This window comes from Mus musculus, chromosome 10 (genome assembly GCF_000001635.26).
Source record: "Mus musculus strain C57BL/6J chromosome 10, GRCm38.p6 C57BL/6J".
Lineage (NCBI taxonomy): Eukaryota > Metazoa > Chordata > Mammalia > Rodentia > Muridae > Mus > Mus musculus.
This window is the reverse complement of record NC_000076.6, coordinates 53,595,774-53,618,172: the sequence shown is the minus strand read 5'-3', so window position 1 is coordinate 53,618,172 and position 22,399 is coordinate 53,595,774. Positions and strand designations below refer to the sequence as shown.

The 22,399-nt window shown below is 40.2% G+C and overlaps 2 protein-coding genes across 6 annotated transcripts in view; one reads left to right on the top strand and one right to left on the bottom strand.

Annotated features, from left to right (window-relative positions):
• The window catches only part of Mcm9 (minichromosome maintenance 9 homologous recombination repair factor), a 93,692-nt gene that overhangs the window by 11,834 nt on the left and 59,459 nt on the right, over window positions 1-22,399 (top strand). For 2 of the 5 annotated variants that reach the window (XR_380074.4, NM_027830.3), the window contains exons 5-7: window positions 2,121-2,321; window positions 5,221-5,346; window positions 6,702-6,821. Coding sequence is in view for 4 of the 5 variants with exons in the window: in NM_027830.3 (NP_082106.3) it covers window positions 2,121-2,321; window positions 5,221-5,346; window positions 6,702-6,821 (447 nt within the window). In the remaining variant the exon portion in view is untranslated. Of the gene's footprint in view, window positions 1-2,120; window positions 2,322-5,220; window positions 5,347-6,701; window positions 6,822-9,158; window positions 11,041-17,491; window positions 21,369-22,399 lie in introns of those variants that run through there. The other 3 variants (XM_006512857.4, XM_006512856.4, XM_017314098.2) reach the window with 3 other exon arrangements.
• Asf1a (anti-silencing function 1A histone chaperone) lies at window positions 8,948-21,212 on the bottom strand. Its single transcript, NM_025541.3, has 4 exons — window positions 20,875-21,212; window positions 15,710-15,825; window positions 11,888-12,064; window positions 8,948-10,508 (listed from the first exon to the last, which is right to left on the bottom strand). The coding sequence occupies exons 1-4, from the start codon at window positions 20,981-20,983 to the stop codon at window positions 10,296-10,298; spliced, it is 615 nt and encodes a 204-aa protein (NP_079817.1). The 5' UTR covers window positions 20,984-21,212; the 3' UTR covers window positions 8,948-10,295.

Genomic DNA, 22,399 nt, shown 5'->3' with positions numbered 1-22,399 from the left:
GTTAAATAACACGCTGTATTGTATATGGTAAATCACAGGCATCAGGGGTTAGTAAATGTGCCTAGAAGCTACCTAGGGTCTCCTATGAGAACATCACATAGAAGTGTGGTCATCTGCCTCCCAGGAATAGGTTTTCCTCAGGTGGGAAGGAATAACTAAGGAACAAGTTGGTTCTTACTGGTAGATAAGAACAAGGCAAATATATTTTTAAGGCAGTGATCTTTAACCTTTTTAATGTTGTAAAACTTTAAAGTTATATTAAAATAAACCATCTTTCAAAGAGTAAAAACATAGAACAATATTGTAAACTATTTGCCAAGACAGTACAGAAGTAAAACATAAAAATATGGGCTGGAGAAATGGCTCAGCAGTTAAGACTGCTCTTCCAGGGTCCTGAGTTCAATTCCCAGCAACCGTATGGTGGCTCACAACCATCTGAAATGAGATGCAATGCCCTCTTCTGCTGGGTCTGAAGGGAGTGACAGTGTACTTATATACATTAAGTAAATCTTAAAAATATTTATATATAAAAATTTTATTTCAATTCAAAAGTATCATGTGGAGACCTGCTTCCCTGGTCTGATCATGTCACATGTTGCTGCCCTTAAGCAAGATGGTGGTGGAGCCATATTCCAAAGTCAAGATGGTGACCCCTCACAGGCACAGTGAGCAATTTAAAATGAGCCTGCTGGTCGTTCACCATCACTGTTGCAATCACATGGAGTTGGCAGCTGATGCTGGGGCCAGGGCCACACAAGGACAGGAGGGAGATGGGAGTGGGCGGTGAGAGAGGGTGAGGCTTCACTGTACCTGGATCCCTGTGCTCAGTGGGAAGGGAGTGTTTCCAAAGTGGACACAGGGCGTTCAGACCAATTTGAATAAATTTTTGCTTTAGATCCTGTGGCACCCATTTTCCCAGCATTTGCTGGAGATGCTAACACTATGGAATTGGCATCCCAATTGATAGTCTGTGACCTAATGGTTTATGGGGTGGGGAGTGTAATAAGACATCTCTGTATCAAAGGTTACTCCCACGAACAAAGACCTGTTCTTTGATTGGGTGGGGCTAACACTGGCACAGCCACAAATCAGCAGAGAGCACAGAGGGTCCTGGATCCTAAGAGGCTATCTCACGGAGTTCGAAGAAATGATGTATCTGGCAGAAAGGTGAGGGAAGAGAACAAGACTCCACGTGGCCAGGAAAGACCTAGGCCATTGGGCTGGGGACTCAATCCTCTCGGGTTCAGCACCATCTGACAAGTTATTTATCCACTGGTGAATGAGCCAGTTCAAGCCAGATTCTATCAAAGGAAGGGTTATCGGGAAGCTGCTCTCCGGCCAGTTTACTCTCCACAAGGATTGAGGACAGGGGAGTTGCCACTGGGGAAAGGGGAGTCAAGAAAGGGTGCATGCGCACAGAGAGAAGAGACCAAAATGTCTGGATTGTATAGAAAGAGCCTCTGGGGGGGAGGCAGTCCAGCTTCTGGGCTGGAAAGTTCAGAGTTGAGGGCAGGATATATCAGGTAGGGGCTGAGGGATGCTAGAATTGGGATGCCAGGTCTGCACCTCAGTCCCTTGACCTGGGGCCTGAAACCAGTTATTTTATGCTTTGAAGTAGAATCAATATGTACTGATCTATTCCTTCATTGAAAAAAGCAGGAGACTGAGTAAAATATTAATAAAGTAAAAAAACACATAAGAAACATGCCAGACAGCACTAGGCTGTCTACTTTCCTGATTCCAAGCTAATGTGGTTTCAGTTTCTGGTTGACTAGTTTCTCAGAGATTGAACATGTTGTCCGACATAACAATGATAAGTAAATTATCTAGTGCACTATTCCCAGTAAAGGGCATTGTGTGTTTATTATGTAGCACATTTTGTTGTTGTAAAATGCTGACTTTGACTTTATGTGTTCAGAAACAATTTATTGTTTTAGGGGCTGAGAATCTGGGTTGTGTTTTAACCTAAAATTGGTCGTTGCTTTTTGAATGAACAGATGTCCTTGGAAACAGGAAGTTATGGGCAGCTTATTTCTAATTTCTGGTCTTTTGCCAAGTGCTTCAATGCCATCTCACTGTGCATGATCTTCCTGCTGGACTCACGTGGGTGCTTTCCTTAGGAGATGACCTCACCATCTATGGGGTTGTAATGCAACGGTGGAAACCCTTTCAGCGAGATGTACGCTGTGAAGTTGAGATTGTCTTGAAAGCCAACTATGTCCAAGTGAATAATGAGCAATCCTCGGGGATGGTCATGGATGAGGACACTCGAAAAGAATTTGAAGACTTCTGGGAACACTATAAGAGTGACCCCTTTGCAGGTTGGTGATGAAGGGCCTAAGGCTCATCAGAATTGACTACATTCAACTCAGTAGTTAAATGGGATATGACTTACGTAGGTGATGTGTAGCTTTGTTAACGGTTATCATTTAGTCAGTATCTTCAAGTCTGTTTCTGGCATTGAGATTTTGTTATTTCTTGTGTGTGTGTGCATGTGAAAGCCAGAGGTCAATCTTATGTTATTCTTCAAGAGCCATCACGTGTTTTCTTGCCCCTGCCCCCAAGTTACAGAAATAAGTTGTCTGACTTGGACAGAAGGCTAGACTCACCGGTCAGTGAGGCCTAGTGATCACTTGTCTCGTCTCCCCTGCACTGGGATTACAAGCATGTGTGAGCATGCCTAGCTTTTCATGTGGGTGCTGGGGACTAAACACACGTCCGTCCTCATGCTTTTATACATTAAGTACATAGTTTTCTACCATACTTCCAAATAAAGGCCGTGTTAGCTGAGGATTTAAAATAGGGAAAGACTGATGGACAGAAAACGTTTGTCGTTGTAGCATAACATTGTGAGCTTTCGATGTATTACATAAGATAACACACCACAGCCTTGAGTTTAGAAAGTATTATTTTTTATTGAAAAAAAGCCCCACATATATAAAACATGAATTAAATTTTGTTTTCATTCTTCTTTGAATGTTTCAAAAAAAATAAACTTATATCTCCATTCTAATGTATATTATTTTATTCTCAAGTCACAAGCCAAACTAGACACTTATTTTACAAAGTAAAGCTTCCACTCATCTATAGGACAGTTTGCTTTTATTTTGTGGGATTTTCTTTTAAATCTTCCACGTACAATACATACGTAGAATTCTCTGATCTTCCTTTTATGTAATCAGTATAAAAAGGAGCCCAAAGTTCTCTAAGCTATGGCTTTACATAGCAATTACTTTTAAAATCATCCATTTTTCAGTGTAGTTTTTAACTGAACTGTTGTTAGGTTCAGGTCGGGTTCATTCCTTATCCATTACAGTGCCACAGCTCATCTGCCTTCATTACACCGCACTCTGCCCTGGATATTCCCAAGTCCCTGTGCTGATGACTGAAGATCTGTCCTGTAATTAGGAAGTTGTAGCTATGCAACTCATTTGTCAGATAAAGAATGAATTACATAAAATAACCTTATAAGTTAGGAAGACACTGTGAAATTCAGGCAACATTTCTTAGTATGAATGAACTCCCCTCTTATGGTCGTAGATACTGGTTGGGATATTGTATATTTGACCATTTTGAAGTTGTATGTGCATCTTGCTGGAGTGGAGAAGAGAAGCTGAATCCAAAGGGCGTCTCTCTATTGCAGGCAGTGTTGCTTCTCTTGGGGTTTGATTTGTCTCCTGAAACTGGAGACTGATGGGACCCCAAGCATAGTACTTGGGTCTGCTGGATCATTTGAACTCATACTGTGCTGATTTGATTATCTTATACCAGAAAGGTTTTCTGCAAGGTAACGGTAAAGAGGAATCTTGGCCACAGACACTATAAGAACATAGTCTGAAACTAGAAATTTGGAAGGGATTGAATGCATCATGTTCCATTACAAAGCCATGGAGAAGGGAGAGAGACAGTAAAGCAGAAAAGTAGAGGCTCTTGCTCAAGATAAGCACTGGGACGTGTGTCTAGGCTAGATTCTGACCCTGTGCCCTTTACCACTGGAGTGTGGCTTCTGCCAGCATGTGATAGATAGTTCTGGCTCACCTTACATACTCTTAAACTTGGTTCTTAGGTCCATTCTGTTTTTAATGTGTAACCCTTGGATTTTAATCAGAATCTCAAGTCTTCTTGGCTTAGAGCCCTGACCTCTTTTCTCTCAGCTTTCTGTCTAGAAAAGGAGAGTCCTTCTACTAGTAACACACCTTCAACATTTTCTACATCATCCTTCTGGTTTCCTTTTAATCAAGGGGTTTGCTATTCCTGCTGTTCTAGGGCTCATCACCATCAGGTACTTGCCACTGAGTCATTGTTGAGCCACTACAGGATAGGAAGTAGCTCAGTTGTTGGTTCTATTTCCCAAACTAAAAGATTGACTCATTAAAAATAGTCTTTGTACATAAAGCATGGACAGGCTCAGGGAAAACTCACTAGAATCTTGTTAACTGATGAGACCAGTGAATGGATGAAATGCTTTCTTTATGAATACACTAAAATGATTCCCAAATTTGTTGCTTTTATTTAAAACACACAATTGGACTTCAAGAACTTCACCTGGGATTATTGGAGTTCTATTTTGCAGTGATCTTAATGTACTGATACCACAGTAACTTATTCCAAAAAACAACCAATTTCTCAATCAAGAACACATGCCAAGTCAACTTGCAAGGTGAATTAATTTTACTTCTTTCAGAAGCTCCGCAAGCCCCAGCTCACCTCTATAGAAGACACTAGTTATTACAGTGCCTCATTTCTGAGGCTATTTTTCTTTACCTAAGTAGTGGGGTGATAGTGACATTTCCAGAAAACGAGGCTGCATTGTGTTAAGGAATAGTGCTGGCTTGATAGCTACAAGTTGAAAGAGAAAAAGAAGCCCCCCTTTTTTATTCAGCATGACAAATTTATAGAAACTGAAAAGATTCTAAATTTGAAACCTAAACAGGATCAGTGCAGCACGGTGGCATAGACCTGTAGTCCCAACACTTGGGAGACTGGTACAGGATTGAAACCACCTTTGGCTACCTTGCAGGACCATCTCAAAAACCAAACTGAAAAAGAAAAGCCGAATCTAAACAAAGCTCCTCTTTCTCTTTTCTCACTTGACTTGGCCTTCTTTATCATCTTAGATTGGAACAAATAGTGTGCTTATTAAGAAAATGGCTACAGGCCAGGGAGATTTCAGGTTGAGGTCCTAGAAAATGATAACTTCTGACCTTTCTCACTTCCCAGGGAGGAATGAAATATTGGCCAGCTTGTGTCCTCAAGTTTTTGGGATGTATCTAGTGAAGCTTGCTGTGGCCATGGTACTGGCTGGTGGAATTCAAAGAACTGATGCTGCAGGAACCAGGGTTAGAGGTCAGTACCTACTGATACATTCTGAGAAATACGAACATGTAGAGGGCAAGGGAGGCCCTCACCTGCTTGTTGGAGGGTGAGTTAAAATGGCAAAGGTTTGAAAATGACCAAATAAAACCTATTACTTAGGATAGTAACTTCAAGAAATTAATTTTAAAAGCTGCCTCTAGAGCTATTTTCTAAATGTAGTTTCTAATTGGGTTTTTCATACTTAGTCTATATCCATATTTATCAGAGGCTACTTTCTCTAATTCTAGAAAGATGAAAGAAATCACTAGTTTTTCAGTGGTTATATACTACAAGCCTAATTAGCTCTCTTGGAGGGAAAGGGAGAGAGAGTGTGTGTGTGTCTTAATGTCTCCAAGCTGGTTTCCATCTGTGACTGTCAACTGCTATGCAGTCATCTGCCTGCTGATTCTCCTGCTGGTAGACAGCAAATATGCCATCTGCCAGGAGTTACTGCTGTAGGTCACACTTGAAGCACAGACTGCTTCAAGCGTGCAACACTATCTGGATGGCACAAAGCTCCTGTGCAGCAAGCAGGACACACACAGAGCTGTTAACCAGTGAACCCACACACTAAAATACTGATACTCTAAGCCATGCTAGTAGTACAGCTCTAAAACCACAGAGTACAGAAGCAAATAAACAGAAGCACTTTAGAAACTGTGTTTCCGTCATCTGCTATCTGCAAGGCACTTTACTCAATGCTGAGCTTAAAGAATGTATTTAGGAAATACTTATTACTAAAGAAATTTGTCTGTCCAGTGAAAATACCTACCTTAGGACAGGCATGTGTCCATTTCTATTAAGTGTAAAATTTGAGTACATGGTCATTTTAAGGTAGATATTCCACTAAGCCATTGAAATTTACATAAATGAAAAAATGCTTTTATTCAGTTAATATAATCATGGCTTGATATATATAAACCACTTTTAAAAATCCTCAACATTTATAAGTACTTTAAAAAATAGAATAAAGCCTTATATGACTTGTATGGATAGCTTTAATCACTGTAGTTTGGATTAAAAATAGATACAACCAGAAAGTTTTTATAAGTCAAGGATTTTTAAAATGTTGAACATGGGCCTAAGCATCTGGAAATAGCACATACTCTATTAAAAGATTTTAAATTTTAAATGTCACATTCAGTAATCAAAATTGCTATATTTGTGACAGCTAACTTTTCTAAAGATTTTCTAGTTAACTCCTTCCTTGAAAAGCCTTGCATAAACTATATCAAAAATACCACATAAAATGTGTTGGCATTTCATATGGTCTACTTTCTGTATTAGTTGTATGTTATTCATAGATCCTTTTAAATTTTTTGAACTTTTACATTTATTTTTTCTAGGGGAATCTCACCTTTTATTGGTTGGGGATCCTGGCACAGGGAAATCACAATTCCTTAAATATGCAGCAAAGATTACCCCAAGGTCCGTTTTGACCACAGGAATTGGATCTACTAGTGCAGGTACTGTATAACAATTTTACATAATTTAAGATTAATATAGAAGTGAACACAATTATTTTCTTACGAAAAAGTAGTTGTTGTAGGATACATTTTAAGTTAGTTTTTAGATTTTTCAAAGTCACTGCCAAAAATGGAAGGAATGTAGCATCCTTTATGTACAATTAAAAAGATAGTTCAAAAAGGTCTATGTCCTCCGTATGGAATTTAGTTTTATATAGGAAAATGTAAAGATGTCATTTTATAAAGATCTACCAAACAAAATATCAAAACAGGGAAACTCATTTACAAAGTAGGTAAATAGCATATAGCTTAAGGCATTTTCATGGACAGCAGTGGCTCCTAATGACACCTTTTAGGGAAATTTGCATTGATAAAGCATATTTTCACATACATACTAAGAGATTTTGTTCATACATTGTAATAATTCTACAGCAAGGACATATAAAAGCTCTAACACATAGACTACGACAGGAAGTTTAGGGAAAATTATTTTTTAAAATGTGTTTTGATGTTTTTAGTTTTGATTATTTCTCCTGTTCTAAAAATAGGAGTTTGGTTTCCCATATTTTATTAGTGTTATTACATGTTAAGATGTCCTCGCTTCTGTAGTCTCTTCTCAGAGTTCTTATATGATACTTACACTTTGAAACTCATCATAAAAGAAAAATATCCCCACAGTCCCATTTGAGGACTCTAAATGCTTTATTAGTAAGTGTTGATTGGATGGGCTCTGTGAATTGACAATACCAAAAGAGAAGGGTTGGCCTATAAAGAGCTACCCCTACACACTTAGAAATCCTTGTGGCTGATGTGACATGAAATGATTGCCAACCAATCCTGTGGCATGCCAAGCACTAAGCCTAGGCCGTCTTTCAGGCCACTATTAGTAAGGAAGTATAACATAAAGGGCCAGGGCTTCAATGTGCCAGTGATAATATAAAGTGGATTAGCACTCTTCCTTCACTTTAGATGTCAAGATCATAATCCAAAGGGGAGAAAAAAGAGTGGTAAAGATTTTGCAATTGTAGAGACTTATTGCTACTTCTTACCCACTCAAAAGATGTCAGTGGCCTGTGGCACTCTTGTAATCTGTTATAATCAGGCTGCACACAGTAAGGGCAGCAGATGGCTACTTTTATGGAAAACCTAATGTATACTTGCATTGCATGGTCATATCATATTTTACACTATGGATTATGACAGAAAACATGTCATAGTCTTTAAATTTTGTATCACTTTTCATTTACTCATATATGCAAGTTAGATGACAGCTTGTGGGAGAATTAGTTTCTACCATGTGAGTCCTGGGTATTGAATTGAATGAAATAGTAGGCTTGGCAGCAAGCACCTTTACCCACTGAGCCACGTTGACAGTCCGCATAGACTTTCTTGGTAAAGCAGTAACAGAAATGAAGGGTCAGACCAGGTTGTGAATGAACAACTGTATGCATGCTTCTCCTCAGATTCTGAAACGTTTCCTCAACTCAAACAATGCCATCATAACCTAGCTCTTCAGCTGCGCGAATGGAGTGTGTGTGCTGTGTGTGTTATGTATTCACCACACATTCATTTACACTGATCAAAAAGAGGAAATAGCACTGAGTATGGAGTAGAACGCCTTTAATGTCAGCACTCAGGAGACAGAAGCAGGTGGATCTCTGTGAGCTGAAGGCTAGCCTGGTCTACATGGAGAGGTCAGGACAGCCAAGGCTATGTTGAGAGATCATATCTCAAAAATAAGAAATGGGGTGGAGGGCAGTCTTCCTTGTAACTATAATTCAGACATAATGCCTAAAATCACTGCATGCTAGTTTCTTAGTTGTTAATGTTTAAATGTTTCTATTATTCTTTTACTAAATTCTATAGAGCAGTAACTTTTAAATAATAAAAACTAGTAGTTTTTATGTCTCAAACTTTTGTGACAATGGGCCATATATTTAAAAATTGATATAAAACCTTAACCACATAATCTCATTACAAAGTAGTTTTTATAATCAGACTTAATACTCCAGTGAATCACTTAACTTGAAGATTTAGTTTTATTTCTAACAAACTGATTCTTACTGTTTTGATCACTGGACTCTTGTTTTAACATTTTCTCCTAATTGTAGTTAGACAAAATGAGATTTTTTTTTTTTCAAATCGTTTTAGTAGTCAGGTTTTATTTTTAAAATCTATGAACTGGGTAATGGTCAATACTGTAATAACCTGGAGTCTTAAATTTCAAAGTTTAACATTTAACAAGACTTGGTTGCACAAATTTACCTTTTAAAATAGCAAGAAATATATACAACTTAAAAGAGTCTGTTTAGACAAATGCCCTTTCCTTTTCCTCAGACTGTTTTGAAAAGTGCAGTATAAAAGCTTAGATGTGAAGGCACCGCATAACCTGCATCCCATGGCTCTCCTGTGCATCATCACCATAATCAAATGAAAATACTGTACTGTAAATGTAATGGATCAGAACTTTGAGGAAGTATTTACTTCTCATTAAAGAAAATACACTTTTGGCCCATTTATCCTTTCTAAAACTGCTCTTCAGAAAGAAAAAAAGAAGTCTGGAAAAGTTATGTAGATTATGTCAACTACAGAAAATACCCTGATCTTACACGTTAATGAGAGCCAGAGGATATGGGGTAATACAACTGCAAATGGTAAGACATGCTTCGTAAAGTAGCTAGCCAGAATAAAGCTAACCAGGCCTTTCTAAATTACCCTTGTAAGTTCGGCATTTCTGTAAACTGAAAGAAAGAGCAGATCTGAACCATTTTAATGTAATCTTACACTTTAGAGAACTTGTATTTGCTCTTGCCATGTTGAAATCTCTGGACAATGATTTATGGTCGTGGTTTCCCAGTTTTAGATGTAAGGAAGCATACACCATAGTCAGAGGGACTTCAAAGGCAGCTGCATTTGTTATATAAAAACTAGAAGTCTGGTGTAACACAAGTTGTGGTAAGATGCACTGGGGTGGCCTAGAAAAACCCTGGTGGCATATAATTGACTTCAAATCCCATTTTAATGTGATCTTTTTTACTACAGAATGGAAGTTTTCTCCTCAAATTAAAAGGACACTATCTTCACAGGAATAAATCATTTTAGTTGAAGTAAACTTTGTTTTTTTAAAAGCTAGTAAATCTTATTGTCCAAGAGGCTAAAACAACACCTTTACAACCTGGTCTAATAATTTGATATAAGTGCTTTAATTACATATAAAAGAGAAGAAAATAATATATATGCTTTAATCAGATTAGTTTCATGAACAAATAAAATAACACATTAGAGAAAAAAGTACTTAAAAATAGTTGTATTTATAATCCACAATTTGCTCAAATACTGGTTTTTCTTATAAACTTTCTACAGGATGTTTTTAAACAAATTCTTCACATTTCACGTTGACTATGTACTTACGGAACTTCAGGGAAATAGTTCTGTTTTTAATAGCTTAATCTGTACTAATGGGATGGCACGTGGTCACATGCAGTCCATGTGGGATTCTAACATAACATTGAGTGAGTTTTCTGACGTGGACCATCCCTTTGACGCTGACGGTAATGCATCTGTTGAAAGAAGGGACTGTAGATTTGGGTTACTGCTCTCTGCATCTTCCAGTTTTTCTGTATTATCTTCCCAGTTAATGTGGAATCTTGTGACTCTGGGATTAGATGCCAAAATATTCCTTTGAAGCTAGAAAGAGAAACATTTAAGTGGTAAGCACTAAGGGAGTTAGATTACCCTGTGCAAACTGGGTGGTTCTCTTTATCTTTCTAGAAGACTAAATTCATATGCAAAGGCATCAACAAGTGAAGCACTTACACATAACTAATAAGTAAGGACCACAATAGCAAAGGGCTAAAGAACTATTAGCCTTCAGAAACAAGGTAAAGGGAAGTGAGGGGTGGGGAACATATTTCACCCCCCAACAAAGTACCTGCTCTTATACTTCTGCTACCTAAAGAATACATACGGGAGGGAAAGGTCCTTTCGTATCCCTGTTAGAGGTAGTTAAATAAGTGTGTCTTTAGCCTGGTGTATTTTCAGGTTGGGAATATCGCTCACTGCCTTGGCCATACTCTGGAAAAGTCCCTAGGTTCAATGCTAAGCACTAAGAAATAAAATACAATAACCAGACTTCAAATGAACAATTTTCCCCAAACAAAACCCCTAATTATTGGGATCTTAGCAGTAATATATTAAATCTCAGTTTCCGAAACAGTAATATGTTCTAGTCTCTTTTACTGCCATACAAAGGTTCTACAAAGAGTAATCCTGGATCAACAGATCTTCAGACTATGAAAAGCATCCCACCCTCACCTGCAGAAAGGAGAACTAACTCTAGTCTATGGTAAGGCCTAGCAGATAGAGTACTTTAGTTAGTCACCAGTAACTAAACCTCTTAACCATTCCCAGTGGAAAATCTAAAGGTTTTTAAGAAGTGTTTTTATAAGACTATTGAATCAGATTTTAATGTCTCAGAATTTAACTTGTTATTATCAGAAATACTTAAGAACTTTAGTTTAACCTTTAAGAATAGCAGGGTAACTATATAGTCATCCTAAATATTAATGAAAATAACCACAAGCTGGACATGGTGGCAACTGTAATCCTGTGGACATCTGAGGGAGGAAGTATGCCACAGTTCAAAGACAGCTTGAGCCTCAACAGCCTCAAAATCTGTCAAAGAAATAAACACAACCAGTCTAATCTTGCCCATGATTTGGGGAAGAGTCATAGGCAAAACTATTTTTAATCAGGTCACTACAAACGTTAATACCTCACATGTCCTTGGTTGAAATGAAATCCCTAACGATATAGAGAAACAAAGGGCTGCTTTTGCAGGAAGCCCTTCCATTTTACTAAACCATCAGACTCAAGGTACCCACCTAACAGCAACTCCTGGGGAGACAGGGTGGGAGCCATCAATGCAAATGGTACAATGATTAGTTTGTTAAAGTGCTACAAAACTTCAGATCTGCTTTAAGGCCACGTTCATGATATACTATGAAACAGCAACCCCTAAAAACGGGATAGTACAAGTAATTAAAAGAGAAGAGTAAAAACATTACCTTAGAAAAGTCTGGTTTTACTGGTGGGTTTTCCCTTAATTCTGTTTCAGTGTATTCATTATTTACATAGTAGCCAACTCTAATAAATTCTTGACCTCGGTAGGTGCAAGTAATCAGAACAACTGTTACCCCCACTGCATCTGCATCTGGGATGAGTCCTGCATTCGGTGCATCAGCCTAGAGTAATTCAGAAAGAAACACAAAATGGCTGTTAGTGCAGCTATAGCAGCAAATGAGCACTAATTACCTTAGCACTACTTGAAACCATATTAGTGGGGAGAATGTTTTTACAATTTATTTCTGGCTTTTAGAGGCAGAGTTCTGCTCTAGCCTTGGCTGGCCTCAGATTCACTCTGTTCTGCCTCCTGGGTGCTAGAGTTACAAGTGGACACCACCACACCCACCCAACAAATGAACTTTGGTGGGATTTGGTTTATACCTAGAAAATAGTTTATACCTAGAAAATGTCTCTCTGTAGTAGTACTGGTTACTTGCAGGTATAATTATAGCTAAAGAAAGAAAGAACTCTGGCTTTACTGTATGTGATTAATTACATACTATTCATTATAAATTCCATTCTTTATAACCAAGTCAATCATTGTAGTGATCCTAACCTTTTACAGTCCTAATTTTCAGTCCCAAATTACTATGTACCAAATTAAGTTTCATAGTCTATTCTAGTAAGTGTTTATTCTATTAGTTCCCTCTTCTATCCAAGACACGTAAGTTCTTCAGTAGTAACCCCTCTAAACTGACAGCAGAGGTCAGCAACGTAGCTCAGTTCAATCCCAGCACCAGCAACTAAGAAGTACATATAAATAAACAGTGAATACAAATGACAATGGATCTGAAAAACTCTACAGCAAAGTTTGAAAAAAAAATGAAAATCCTATTGTATTTGAGCCATATACATTGTGGATATTCAGTGCAGTCAAAAGACTGTTTCAGTAGATTACACCAAGGACCATGGTTTAAATCATAATGAACCTAAAGGAATTAAGAAAGTGAAACAACAAAACTAGAAGACATTAAAAATGCCAGAAAAGGCTAGGGTTGTGTCCACAGTCCTCATCAGCAAGACTTCTGAGACAGACAGACAGACAGTGATGACTGAGGCATGCAAGTACAACCTGAAGCATAACTCTGCATAGCAAACAAAATAAATTCTAGCATCATATCCTTTGCATATGAACACTTCAGTAAATGCTTTTAGCTTGGAAACTTTTAAGACATGTTTATTGTATATATAGCACATAGCTGACACTAAAAGCCATAAAAATCAACCAAGACTATCAGTCACCTTCAGCTTTTCTTATTCTCTTCCCTTGTCACTCTCAACATCTCATGTCTAAAGGTTGGGTGTTCCTTCATCTGTTAAGCAGAACGCTGCTAACTTCCATTTCTTACTCCTCTCGGTTTCCAGCCTGCTGTTTATATCGCTGCCATCTAAACATCATCCATTTCTAGCCCTTTGGCAGGTTTTAAACCTTAGATGCTTTTTAGTTCCTTAGGCTCGTTACAGCTTTGTAATTCTCGTGTGTGTGTGTGTGTGTGTGTGTGTGTGAAGCATAAGTTCTGTAAGATGAGCTGGAAATCTTTCAAGTCTCTGTGCTTCAATGTCTTGACATCTTCATCAAACCGACTTTCCAAACAAAGTCCTTTCTGATTCACAAGGTAGCAGTTTCCCTTTTTATGTGTTTGTCATTTGACACAAATTTCCTAATCTATGTCTTAATCTAAATGCAGCTATAAGAATTTATTATTTTAGAAATTTCTCATTACTCACTTCCTGTCCTGATGAGGGTATATGATCCCTGTGGACCAAGTGTGGGGACATAGACCCTGCTGTAGTATATACAGTATGTCCTACAAATCAACATCGCAGGGTGACTTTCAGGGACACTCATATACCCAGAAATGGGTGAGGATGGAGGAGTTCAGTTGCTACCACCCAGTGAACTAGTAGGAAGTTCATCTATGTTAAAAATGTTGTTTGCCAAAGGATTTAATTGAGCAAATTTGGGTGAAGAAACGTGCATAGCTCTCAGGTTATTAAGGCTGGAAAAGTGATGGGGATTACTTTTGTTGACCCAATCCAATCAGTACTGGGCAGGTGTCTGGACATCTCTGCTAGTCTTAGACCCATTCCTAAGGCAGTCAGTCATATTTGATTATACTACGCAAAATGGCAGACCAGAAAAATAAGACACTTTGCTCATAACACAAAACAAAAACTGCCTTAGTTTCATTTTGTTAGTAACTGTCAGACTTTGAAAACTTCACAGTCTAACACATGACCTAAATCACAGTGCTTTCTCTGTTCTTTTTGGTAACATTTACACTGATAGCAACAAAAAGCTGCATACTTCTATGATATTTACCTCACAGCATTGCAAGTCAAAAAGGCTCACTTTAAAACCATGATGTACAACATTTTACAGCAATACAAAGTGTCTATATATGGCTACACATTAAGCTGACCTTCTTTTACTACATCATGAATTACCAGTGCAGTATGTAGTCCCCAGGATTTTGGGTGCAAGGGAATCCTGGCTCTTTACATAATGAGAATAAATTAATAGTTTAATTAATTATAGATATAGCTAGTTTTGTCAGTAATTTGCTGATTGCCTTATTCCTCATAATACTCATATGCGGTAGGTCATTAGTGGGGTCCTGGATCTTAGTGAGCAGAGGCATCAGGCTGCCTGAGACTGCGGGACTTCCTTAGGCAGTCTGTGTTGCTACGGCTTTCACAAGGTTACGCACACACACAACTCAGTTTGATGGCACTTTTAATTAAAGTATTGAAGCCTTTAAATTACTATAGCTGAGCCTTTCTTAGCCATTTGTTTATATATACTAAATAATTTGGGGTTTCCTGCTAGAAAACACTCAGGCCCAGATTCAGTTCTGTATTTAAAAGGCAGCATCTCTAACAATGTTCTCTTAAGCAAATCTTCACCCATTCTAATGGGATTATTTCAAAGAAACTATGCATTGAAATTGTCCTGGGTGTGAAGGGAGTAAGAGAGGCCAAGCACAGGAAGAAGTAGATTTTTCTCCTGGATTATGCCTGCAGTGAGATTTGGTTAAGCAGAAATACCTCTAACAAAGATTAATGGTTCTTTAAAAGCTAGCTCATTACTCCCTGCAGTATTATAAATATCTCCCTTAAGAAGCATGGATAATTGAAAAAAGTCACTAGTTTTATATAGCAACTTAATAAAGCAGGAGAAATAACACTCTTTGACAGAAGATAATGTCTAAAGCTTGGGCACAGACCTAAACACTGTCAGAGGTATCTGAGAACATAATTTATACTATGAGTATTTCAACTCACAAGTTCTAACAGGGTAATGGATTTGTCACAGTGGTCCTCTATAAAAACCTAGATAAGAAGCTTTGATGAAGTATTAGACCGTCATTCCAATGGCTCAAGTCACATGTCTCTATCTGCTAATGTTGCAGTTACTATACTAAAGTGAGGTTGTTGCTATCATATCAGCAGATGCATGCATGTTACTGACCAGCATTTGAATACATGTTTGGGGATGCTTTCATCTTGAGAGACAGTCCATAGGACAAACCCAACCTTGTATGCACAGTATACTTGTAGTCTGTCTAGTTCCTGAAAGTAAACTCAATATCCCTGCATATAATCGTAAATATAAATCCTTTATGATAGACACTGCCTGAAATGACAGCAGACTAAAAGTGAGAATAGATAAAGCAATTAGTTAACACAGAAAGGGTAGGGCTCTGAGGTAGTTTAGTCTATTAGAAACATCCTTGTCATATTTATCTGAAGATTAATCTTACCTGAAACACAAACATATGCCTTCCTGCAGGAACGGGACCCACTAAAACAGAGTCTAAAACTTGATCGTATTCTTCACTTTCTGCAGAGCCCACATAGATTATTTTCCACTCCAAGTCTAGGGTAAAAGAACGAAAATCATTATTTCATAGCAGCAATTATATATTAACATAATAAAGTCCCTTTTGTTGACCACTTAACTGCTAAATGGCTTCTTACCAGAGAGATATAGAAATATTACTTATATATTTCTCACCAGAATTCATATTTCATCCCAATAACTTCTCCAAATGTTTCATAAAGCACTGGTCCCTGGAGTGTTCCTCACAAGTAAAACATGAACAAAAATTGGGGAAACATTAAATGTTTGCTATAGGTACTCATAAAGCGAAGTTCTCAGAGACCTCCTTTAGGAAAGAACACTGGGAGCGATAATCCCATCGCCCAGGCTCACGGACTATGCAATCCCCCAGCCTCTTTTTGAGCTCCATTTTTAACTTCACCCCTGTAAAAAAGCTGCTCTATGAAACAGAAATCATCCCAGAATCTAAAGTGGAAAAATCATTAGCAAACCTTCCTTGTGGTTCAGAAGTTTCAGCTCATCTCCTGACATAAATGTGTCAATCTGTTACCTGACCACTCTTACTAACTAACAGACTAACTGTGTACTTACCACTGTATTAAACACCATGCCAACTGGATCCCAACCAGACACAGTGGTGCTCTTCCTGCCTGGTATTCCTTTCTGCCATACATTCTTAAAACTAGAGGAAACCAAGCTCCTATACCTCTTCTTATAGCAGAGTACTTACATAGCAAACAGGCAAGGACATGATACACTCAAGCACAACCTAAGACTTGCCTTGTAATTCAACCTAGATTTCATTAAGTACCCTTTTAGAAAACTCTATGGAGAACTGAGAAGATTAAAACCATTGCTCTTTGAAGGAATGTAGGAATCTGCTCTTTAAACATAGGAAGACGATGACAGACAATCTCCTATAGTGTGATCTATGCTTAGCTTCGTTATAGAAAGACTATACTAAGCACTCCCAAGGGGCTGAATCTCTAGTTCACTCTGGAGAACGTGCACAAATCCTTCCTGTGTAGCTGTGTAGGTATCTCCTAGATCTGTAAGAGTACCGGCACTCCTTATACTATACGTGTAAAATCAAACTTGTTAAATTGCAACTTCCCTGTTTATTTGTAATGTTTTAAAAGCCAGTAGTTACTATTATGTCCTGGCTCCATCATAGACTAAGGCTATTTGTATTTTCAGCTTTCAGTACATTTCAGATTCAGGGTTCTACACCTGGGATCTCATCAGGTCACTTATTTGCTGTTGGATCTAGGAAGAAACTATAATATTTTCTGACTAGAAAGACCAGCAAAAACAGCCACAAATGTAAAAAACCTGCTTGGTGTGTTCAAGAATAAGCCAAGAAGCTGGGATTTTGGAACAGAGAGAAGCTACCCAATCCTGAGGCTGGGGTGGGGAGCAACACACTCACATCATACCAGGCCTGATGACCACCATTAAGGATTCTGGCTTAACACTCAGCAGCACCATTTTGTTGTTGTGCTGGGCATCAAACCCAGAACTTTCACACATTCTAGGCACCCACTTTAATCACCAAGCTACAGCCCCAGCTGTGACCCTGTAAAAGTTCCTCAAGGTGTGGTGACTATCCAACCATAGAGTTATTTTGTTTCTACTTCATAACTACAATTTTGCTATTGTTATGTAGCAAATGAACTGTAACATAAACATCTGTGTTTTTCAGATGTGTAGTCTTCTGGGAGTCATAACCCACAAGTTGAGAAACACTGCCCTGAAGGTTTTGAGCAGAGAAGTACAGGAATCCTCCTTTTATCTTTAAGGATAATTTTACTTACTGTGCTTGTGTAAGCTGTATGAGGGCAGGAGAACAAGAGATTGTTTCAACTATTCAGTACAGAAAGCATGATGGTGTGAGTGAGTTATGGTGGCCATAGGGCTGGTGTAAAGCATTCACATCCTAGATAAAGTTTGGAAATAGAAGCAGCAGTAGCCACTTTGGGGGGAGAGGGTCTGTGTAAAGAACAAAATAATCAGGAGTTAGTTTTATACGTGTCTAAGATGCCTATTAGGTGTTTAATTATAAACACAAAAAGGTCAAATTTTTAAAAATTGAACTTTGGCAATAAACCATAATGACAAGGATAGGAATGGAACCAAGGAGTGAAATGAGCCTTCCTCAACACTAAAGTTGGAAGGCAAGCCAGGAAGAGGATGAATCATTAAAGTCGTTTAGAAAGCTAGCACCCAATGAAGGAAGTGACCCAAAAGCCAAATGAAGACACAGCTAAGGAGAGGGTATATGAAAGCTACTGACTTATCTAAAGTAAACATTTTATCATACAGTTAGAATTATTCAAGCACATATATATTTTGTGTTTGTGTGTGCACACTAATAAAAACAAGAAAGCTGAGACTGGGCGAAGGTAAGTAATCTAAAATTCAGTTAAAGATGGGTTGCTGCTACTCAAAAATCATGGCTTTTAAGCCTTGCTCTTTCTAGCTTTCAAGTAATAGGTTTCAAGAGTATAGAAGAGAGTGGATAAGGACAGGTAATGGAGAGTGGGTTAATCCAGCCTTACTAAGAACAAGGGACGGGCACAGGTTGAGTCTGAGTGCGATGCCATGCTTATTTATCAATGTGTTTAGAAGCCGGTTTCTCTTTTCTATGCCTCTGTATTCTATGAGTTATGGTGAAGGGCTGTGGCTCTACAAGAGTTTCAATCTGAAAATTATCCATTTATTTTAAAAGTTAACTTTTCCATTTACTCATGGTAATCCCAGCCAGAAAATATCTCCATATGTGGTGGAAGGGATACTACCAAGGAAATTTTAAGTTAATTACATTGTTGGGAAAATCTGTGGTCTAGTAGAAAATATACAGTCTTTGCAATCAGAACAGGCCTGAACTTTCAAAGTATAAAGCCACAGGGTCAATTTTGATGCACTGCAAGTATTAAGCCTTAGAAACTGAAGGAGGGCCAATTAAACGTATAGGCTTAGTGATCAAGCATAATAAAGCCCCTACTTAAAGTCTCTTTAAAAATGTTTAAGTGTGTTTCTGTATATATGGGTACTGATGTGGAGGTCAGAGGACAACTGGTTGGAGTCAGTTCTCTCCTTCTACCAAGTGGATTCCTGACAATAAGGAGGCTAATTGGTACGTTGGAGGTAGACACAAATCATAAACTCAAAATTACCTGTAGAGGAATTTCTACGTTGATCAGTAACTTAACAAGTCACAGTACAACAAAAGTATGGGCCCTAGAAACGAGCTTCTGCAGGGTAAATCAACGCCCATCTCCTTGCTCCACAGAGCCTCTAGATGGAGTAGACAGGAATGGCACCTTTGTCAAGGGTTCCTCTGCAGCTTTGGAATGACTCAGCTTAAAATACCTTAAAATAATGGTGCGCTGGTTTTGAATTGTACTAGAGGAAGGCATATTCTTGACTTGAGTAATAACACTGTTGTGAAAGGATCCCTGTTTAACATGGAACCCTGTTTGGTTTCTGTGGGTGGCTGGTTTCGAACTATCCAGTGTAATGACTCTGTAACAATATCCTAGAGCCTATCTTCCTCATACAATGTGGACCTAAAATGGAAGCCATCATATGAGAAACACCTGTAGTGTAAAGAACTTCTAATGCCTCGAACACTGCACTGAGTTAGGATGGACTCAGCCATGATCTTACTTTATATTTGATCATTTGTATATAAATTGGCAGTTTGAAAAAGAAAATTAAAATCAGTGTTGGGGTTGGAAATAGGTCTGATGTGGAAATGCTGTTACATTTCAAATGGAAAACACCCTTACACTTACATTAATCATCACAGTCTATTCAGAGACTACTATATTTTAATGTTTAGTCAATCTTCAAAATATGTCCCACTCACTAAATGTATGCACGTTATAATTTACATACGTATTAAAAACAGCAGGGTACGTTTTAAGTGATGGTTAGCCAAAGGAGTGAAGAGAAGGGGCTGTGACTTCCTTTTTACAATTTTTAAAGGTTTATTGCAATGGTTTTTATAATTAAAGTTAACATTCTACATGAAGTACATTGAAGAGATTATAAACTTTTAAATTAAAAGAGAAATTCTTTTCGTCATGATTAGGATAATACAAGGCATTTTGTCGAAATACTTTCAAGTCCCAAGATGTCCTCCTAGTTAACTAAAATTTAACACCAATGAAGTTAAACTTTTTGTTTCAAATGTTGAAAATGAAGCATTGATTTTAATAAAATCTAAGAAAAGCGTTAAGAAGCCATATTTTAGCTTTCTAAGTTCTGTATTACCTCACTATTTCGCATTTTTTAAACCGTAAAATGTACTTCAGAAAGGATTTTGCCTTCTATCTCCCAGCTAACGTTTGCATTTTCTCCATCTGCTTGGACGTGGAGTTATTTTAATTGCTTCTTCTTCACACGTTCTGGAGAAAGTCTTTCAGACTTTCTAAACGCCAGAGAAGTGCCTGGAATTGGTTAAGCACCCTGCTTCTGCTCTAGGGTGCCATGGAACTTCCCAGCCCCTCACCATTTCTCTCCGAGAGGTCTCTGTCCCCGGGGAGAGGCGGCGCACAGCATCCCGGGCGCCCGCGGAGAGCACGGCCGCCCCCCGGGAGCCAGGCGCCGAGGGGCCGAGCCCAGCGCCCGCCTTCCGCGCTGGTTGGTGGAGGGAGCCGGAGAGCGGCGCGAGGACAGCCTCGGCGGGGCTCGGGCGGGAAGGCGCGGGCCCGCTCGCCCCCGGCGGTCCGGAGCAGGCGTCGTGCCGCCGGGTAAGATGGCTCCGCTTCCCACCGGCCCAGCTTGCTCCCCACCGGGCCGTGGGGCCCTGGGGCCGCCGAGGCCGCACGACCCCCCGCCAGCGCCGCGCGAGCCGGGGGCCGCCGAGCGCCGCCCGCCGCAGACAAAGCTGACAACATGGCTCCCTCCGCCCGGCAAGTTGCTCGCAAGTTGCGGCGCGGCCGGCGTCCCTCAACTTCAAGTTTCCCTCGCATGGCCGCCCTCCCGCCGGCCGCCGGCCGCGGCCCACCCCGCGCGAGGCCGGGCCGGGAAACTTTAACGTCCGCCGCCGCAACTGACAGCCCGGCGCCACTCGCTCACCTTCAGACAGGTCCTCGATGCACTCGAAGGTGATCTCGAACTGGAACGGGTTGTAGAAAGGCGACGGGTTATCCAGCACCACTACATTGTTCACCTGAACCTTTGCCATATTTTGAAGAAAACACAAACAATGGGGCCGGGGCTGGCGGCACCACCGAGTCCCGCGCGCGGCCGCTCCGAGAGCGCAGACCCCCGCCCCGGCGCGGCGCGGCCCGACGTCGTGCAGCTGCGACTTGAGAAACTTTTTTTTCCTTTTTATTTACACGGCGGCACTCCACGGTGTTTTGCAGCTTTCCTATTTCACTAAACTACAGCCCATTCTGCCCTGATAACTAGCAGCGTTGCCCGCGATTGGCTGCCCCCGAGCTCTGACCCTCCTCCTCCAGCGAGGGCCGCGGCGGCGAGCAAGATGGGCTCCCGCTCGCAGAACGGACGGGAAACTTTCACTGCGGCTCCACCTGCTGGTGCGGACCAGGACAAAGGCGCAGAACAAAGTGAGTGGAATAGGGGCTGGGAGGCCCGCGCGGAGGCCGCCGGCGGCGGGGGAGGGGCGACGCAGGCCCCGCCCCCGCCCGGCGGGGCCGCGCCACACGTCGGGCGTGGCCGCGGCGGGACGGAGGGGGCGGGACCCGTGGGGTGGGCGGGGCCGGCGGTGGAAGCAGGAGGGCGCGAGGCGGCCCCGTGTGTGTGCGCAGCATGGGCCTTGGGGTTTTTCGGGTTTTCTTCCAGCCTTTAACGCTTCCCCCACCAGTGCCGGCGGCTTTGCTGGCTCTGCTGGATTTAGCAGATAAGGTGTGCTTTGCAGCCCTTGTCAGGCCCAACTAGCTGTCTGTGCTTCTCGCAATCGTAATGGTAGAGAATAGGGAGAAGGGCTGGTTGCAGTGGGAATAAATTGCATTTTTATAGCCCATGTCAGCTCGAAAGGAGCAAGCCATTTTGGAATTCAAGTTCTTGGCCACGACAGTGCGGTGAAATAGATACAAAATGAGGGCGGGGTGATTTTACACACACACACGCAGGCTAGAAAAAAAATATGCGATCTTCAGCTGCATGTTGGATTTCTTCCCATTTAATAACTGAAAAGATGTAAAACAAAACAAAAAAAAAGAAATAAAAGGGGGAAAACGTGATCAGTTACAGCGAGGCTTCTGTTGTTGGGGGGGCACAGAGAAAGAAGTCAAAAGTCGAGAAAATGGAAGTGTCTGAAGGCCAAAGGACAACAAATGTATTTTTGGTGGAATATGAGAAAGGAGAAAGCACAGATAACATGCCATTTGCTCTTCAAGGCATTTATAACAAACATTCATAAGTGAAAAAGTGCAGCACACCAATTCTGAGGAGACCTTCCATGCCTGTGACGCCTGTGAGACCATTTCAAGGCTGACTGGAGGAAAAGTTGCTTGTTTATGGTACTTAGCCACTGTGGGTAGACTAGGAAACAGGAAACGGAAACCTAACACCTTTGTGAATGTGAACTGATTCTTTTTACTGTGGAGGTGTTACTCATAAACCATTGGGTTCTTTT

What these genes read in the sequence shown, in the direction of transcription:
- Asf1a (NM_025541.3), bottom strand. Translation starts at nt 20,983, where the DNA reads ATGGCAAAGGTTCAGGTGAACAATGTAGTGGTGCTGGATAACCCGTCG. An exon ending in CATCGAGGACCTGTCTGAAG is followed by an intron (nt 15,826 to 20,874) that starts GTGAGCGAGTGG and finishes CTTTTACCCTAG; the next exon opens with ACTTGGAGTGGAAAATAATC. An exon ending in TAAAACCAGACTTTTCTAAG is followed by an intron (nt 10,509 to 11,887) that starts GTAATGTTTTTA and finishes TTCTCTTTCTAG; the next exon opens with CTTCAAAGGAATATTTTGGC.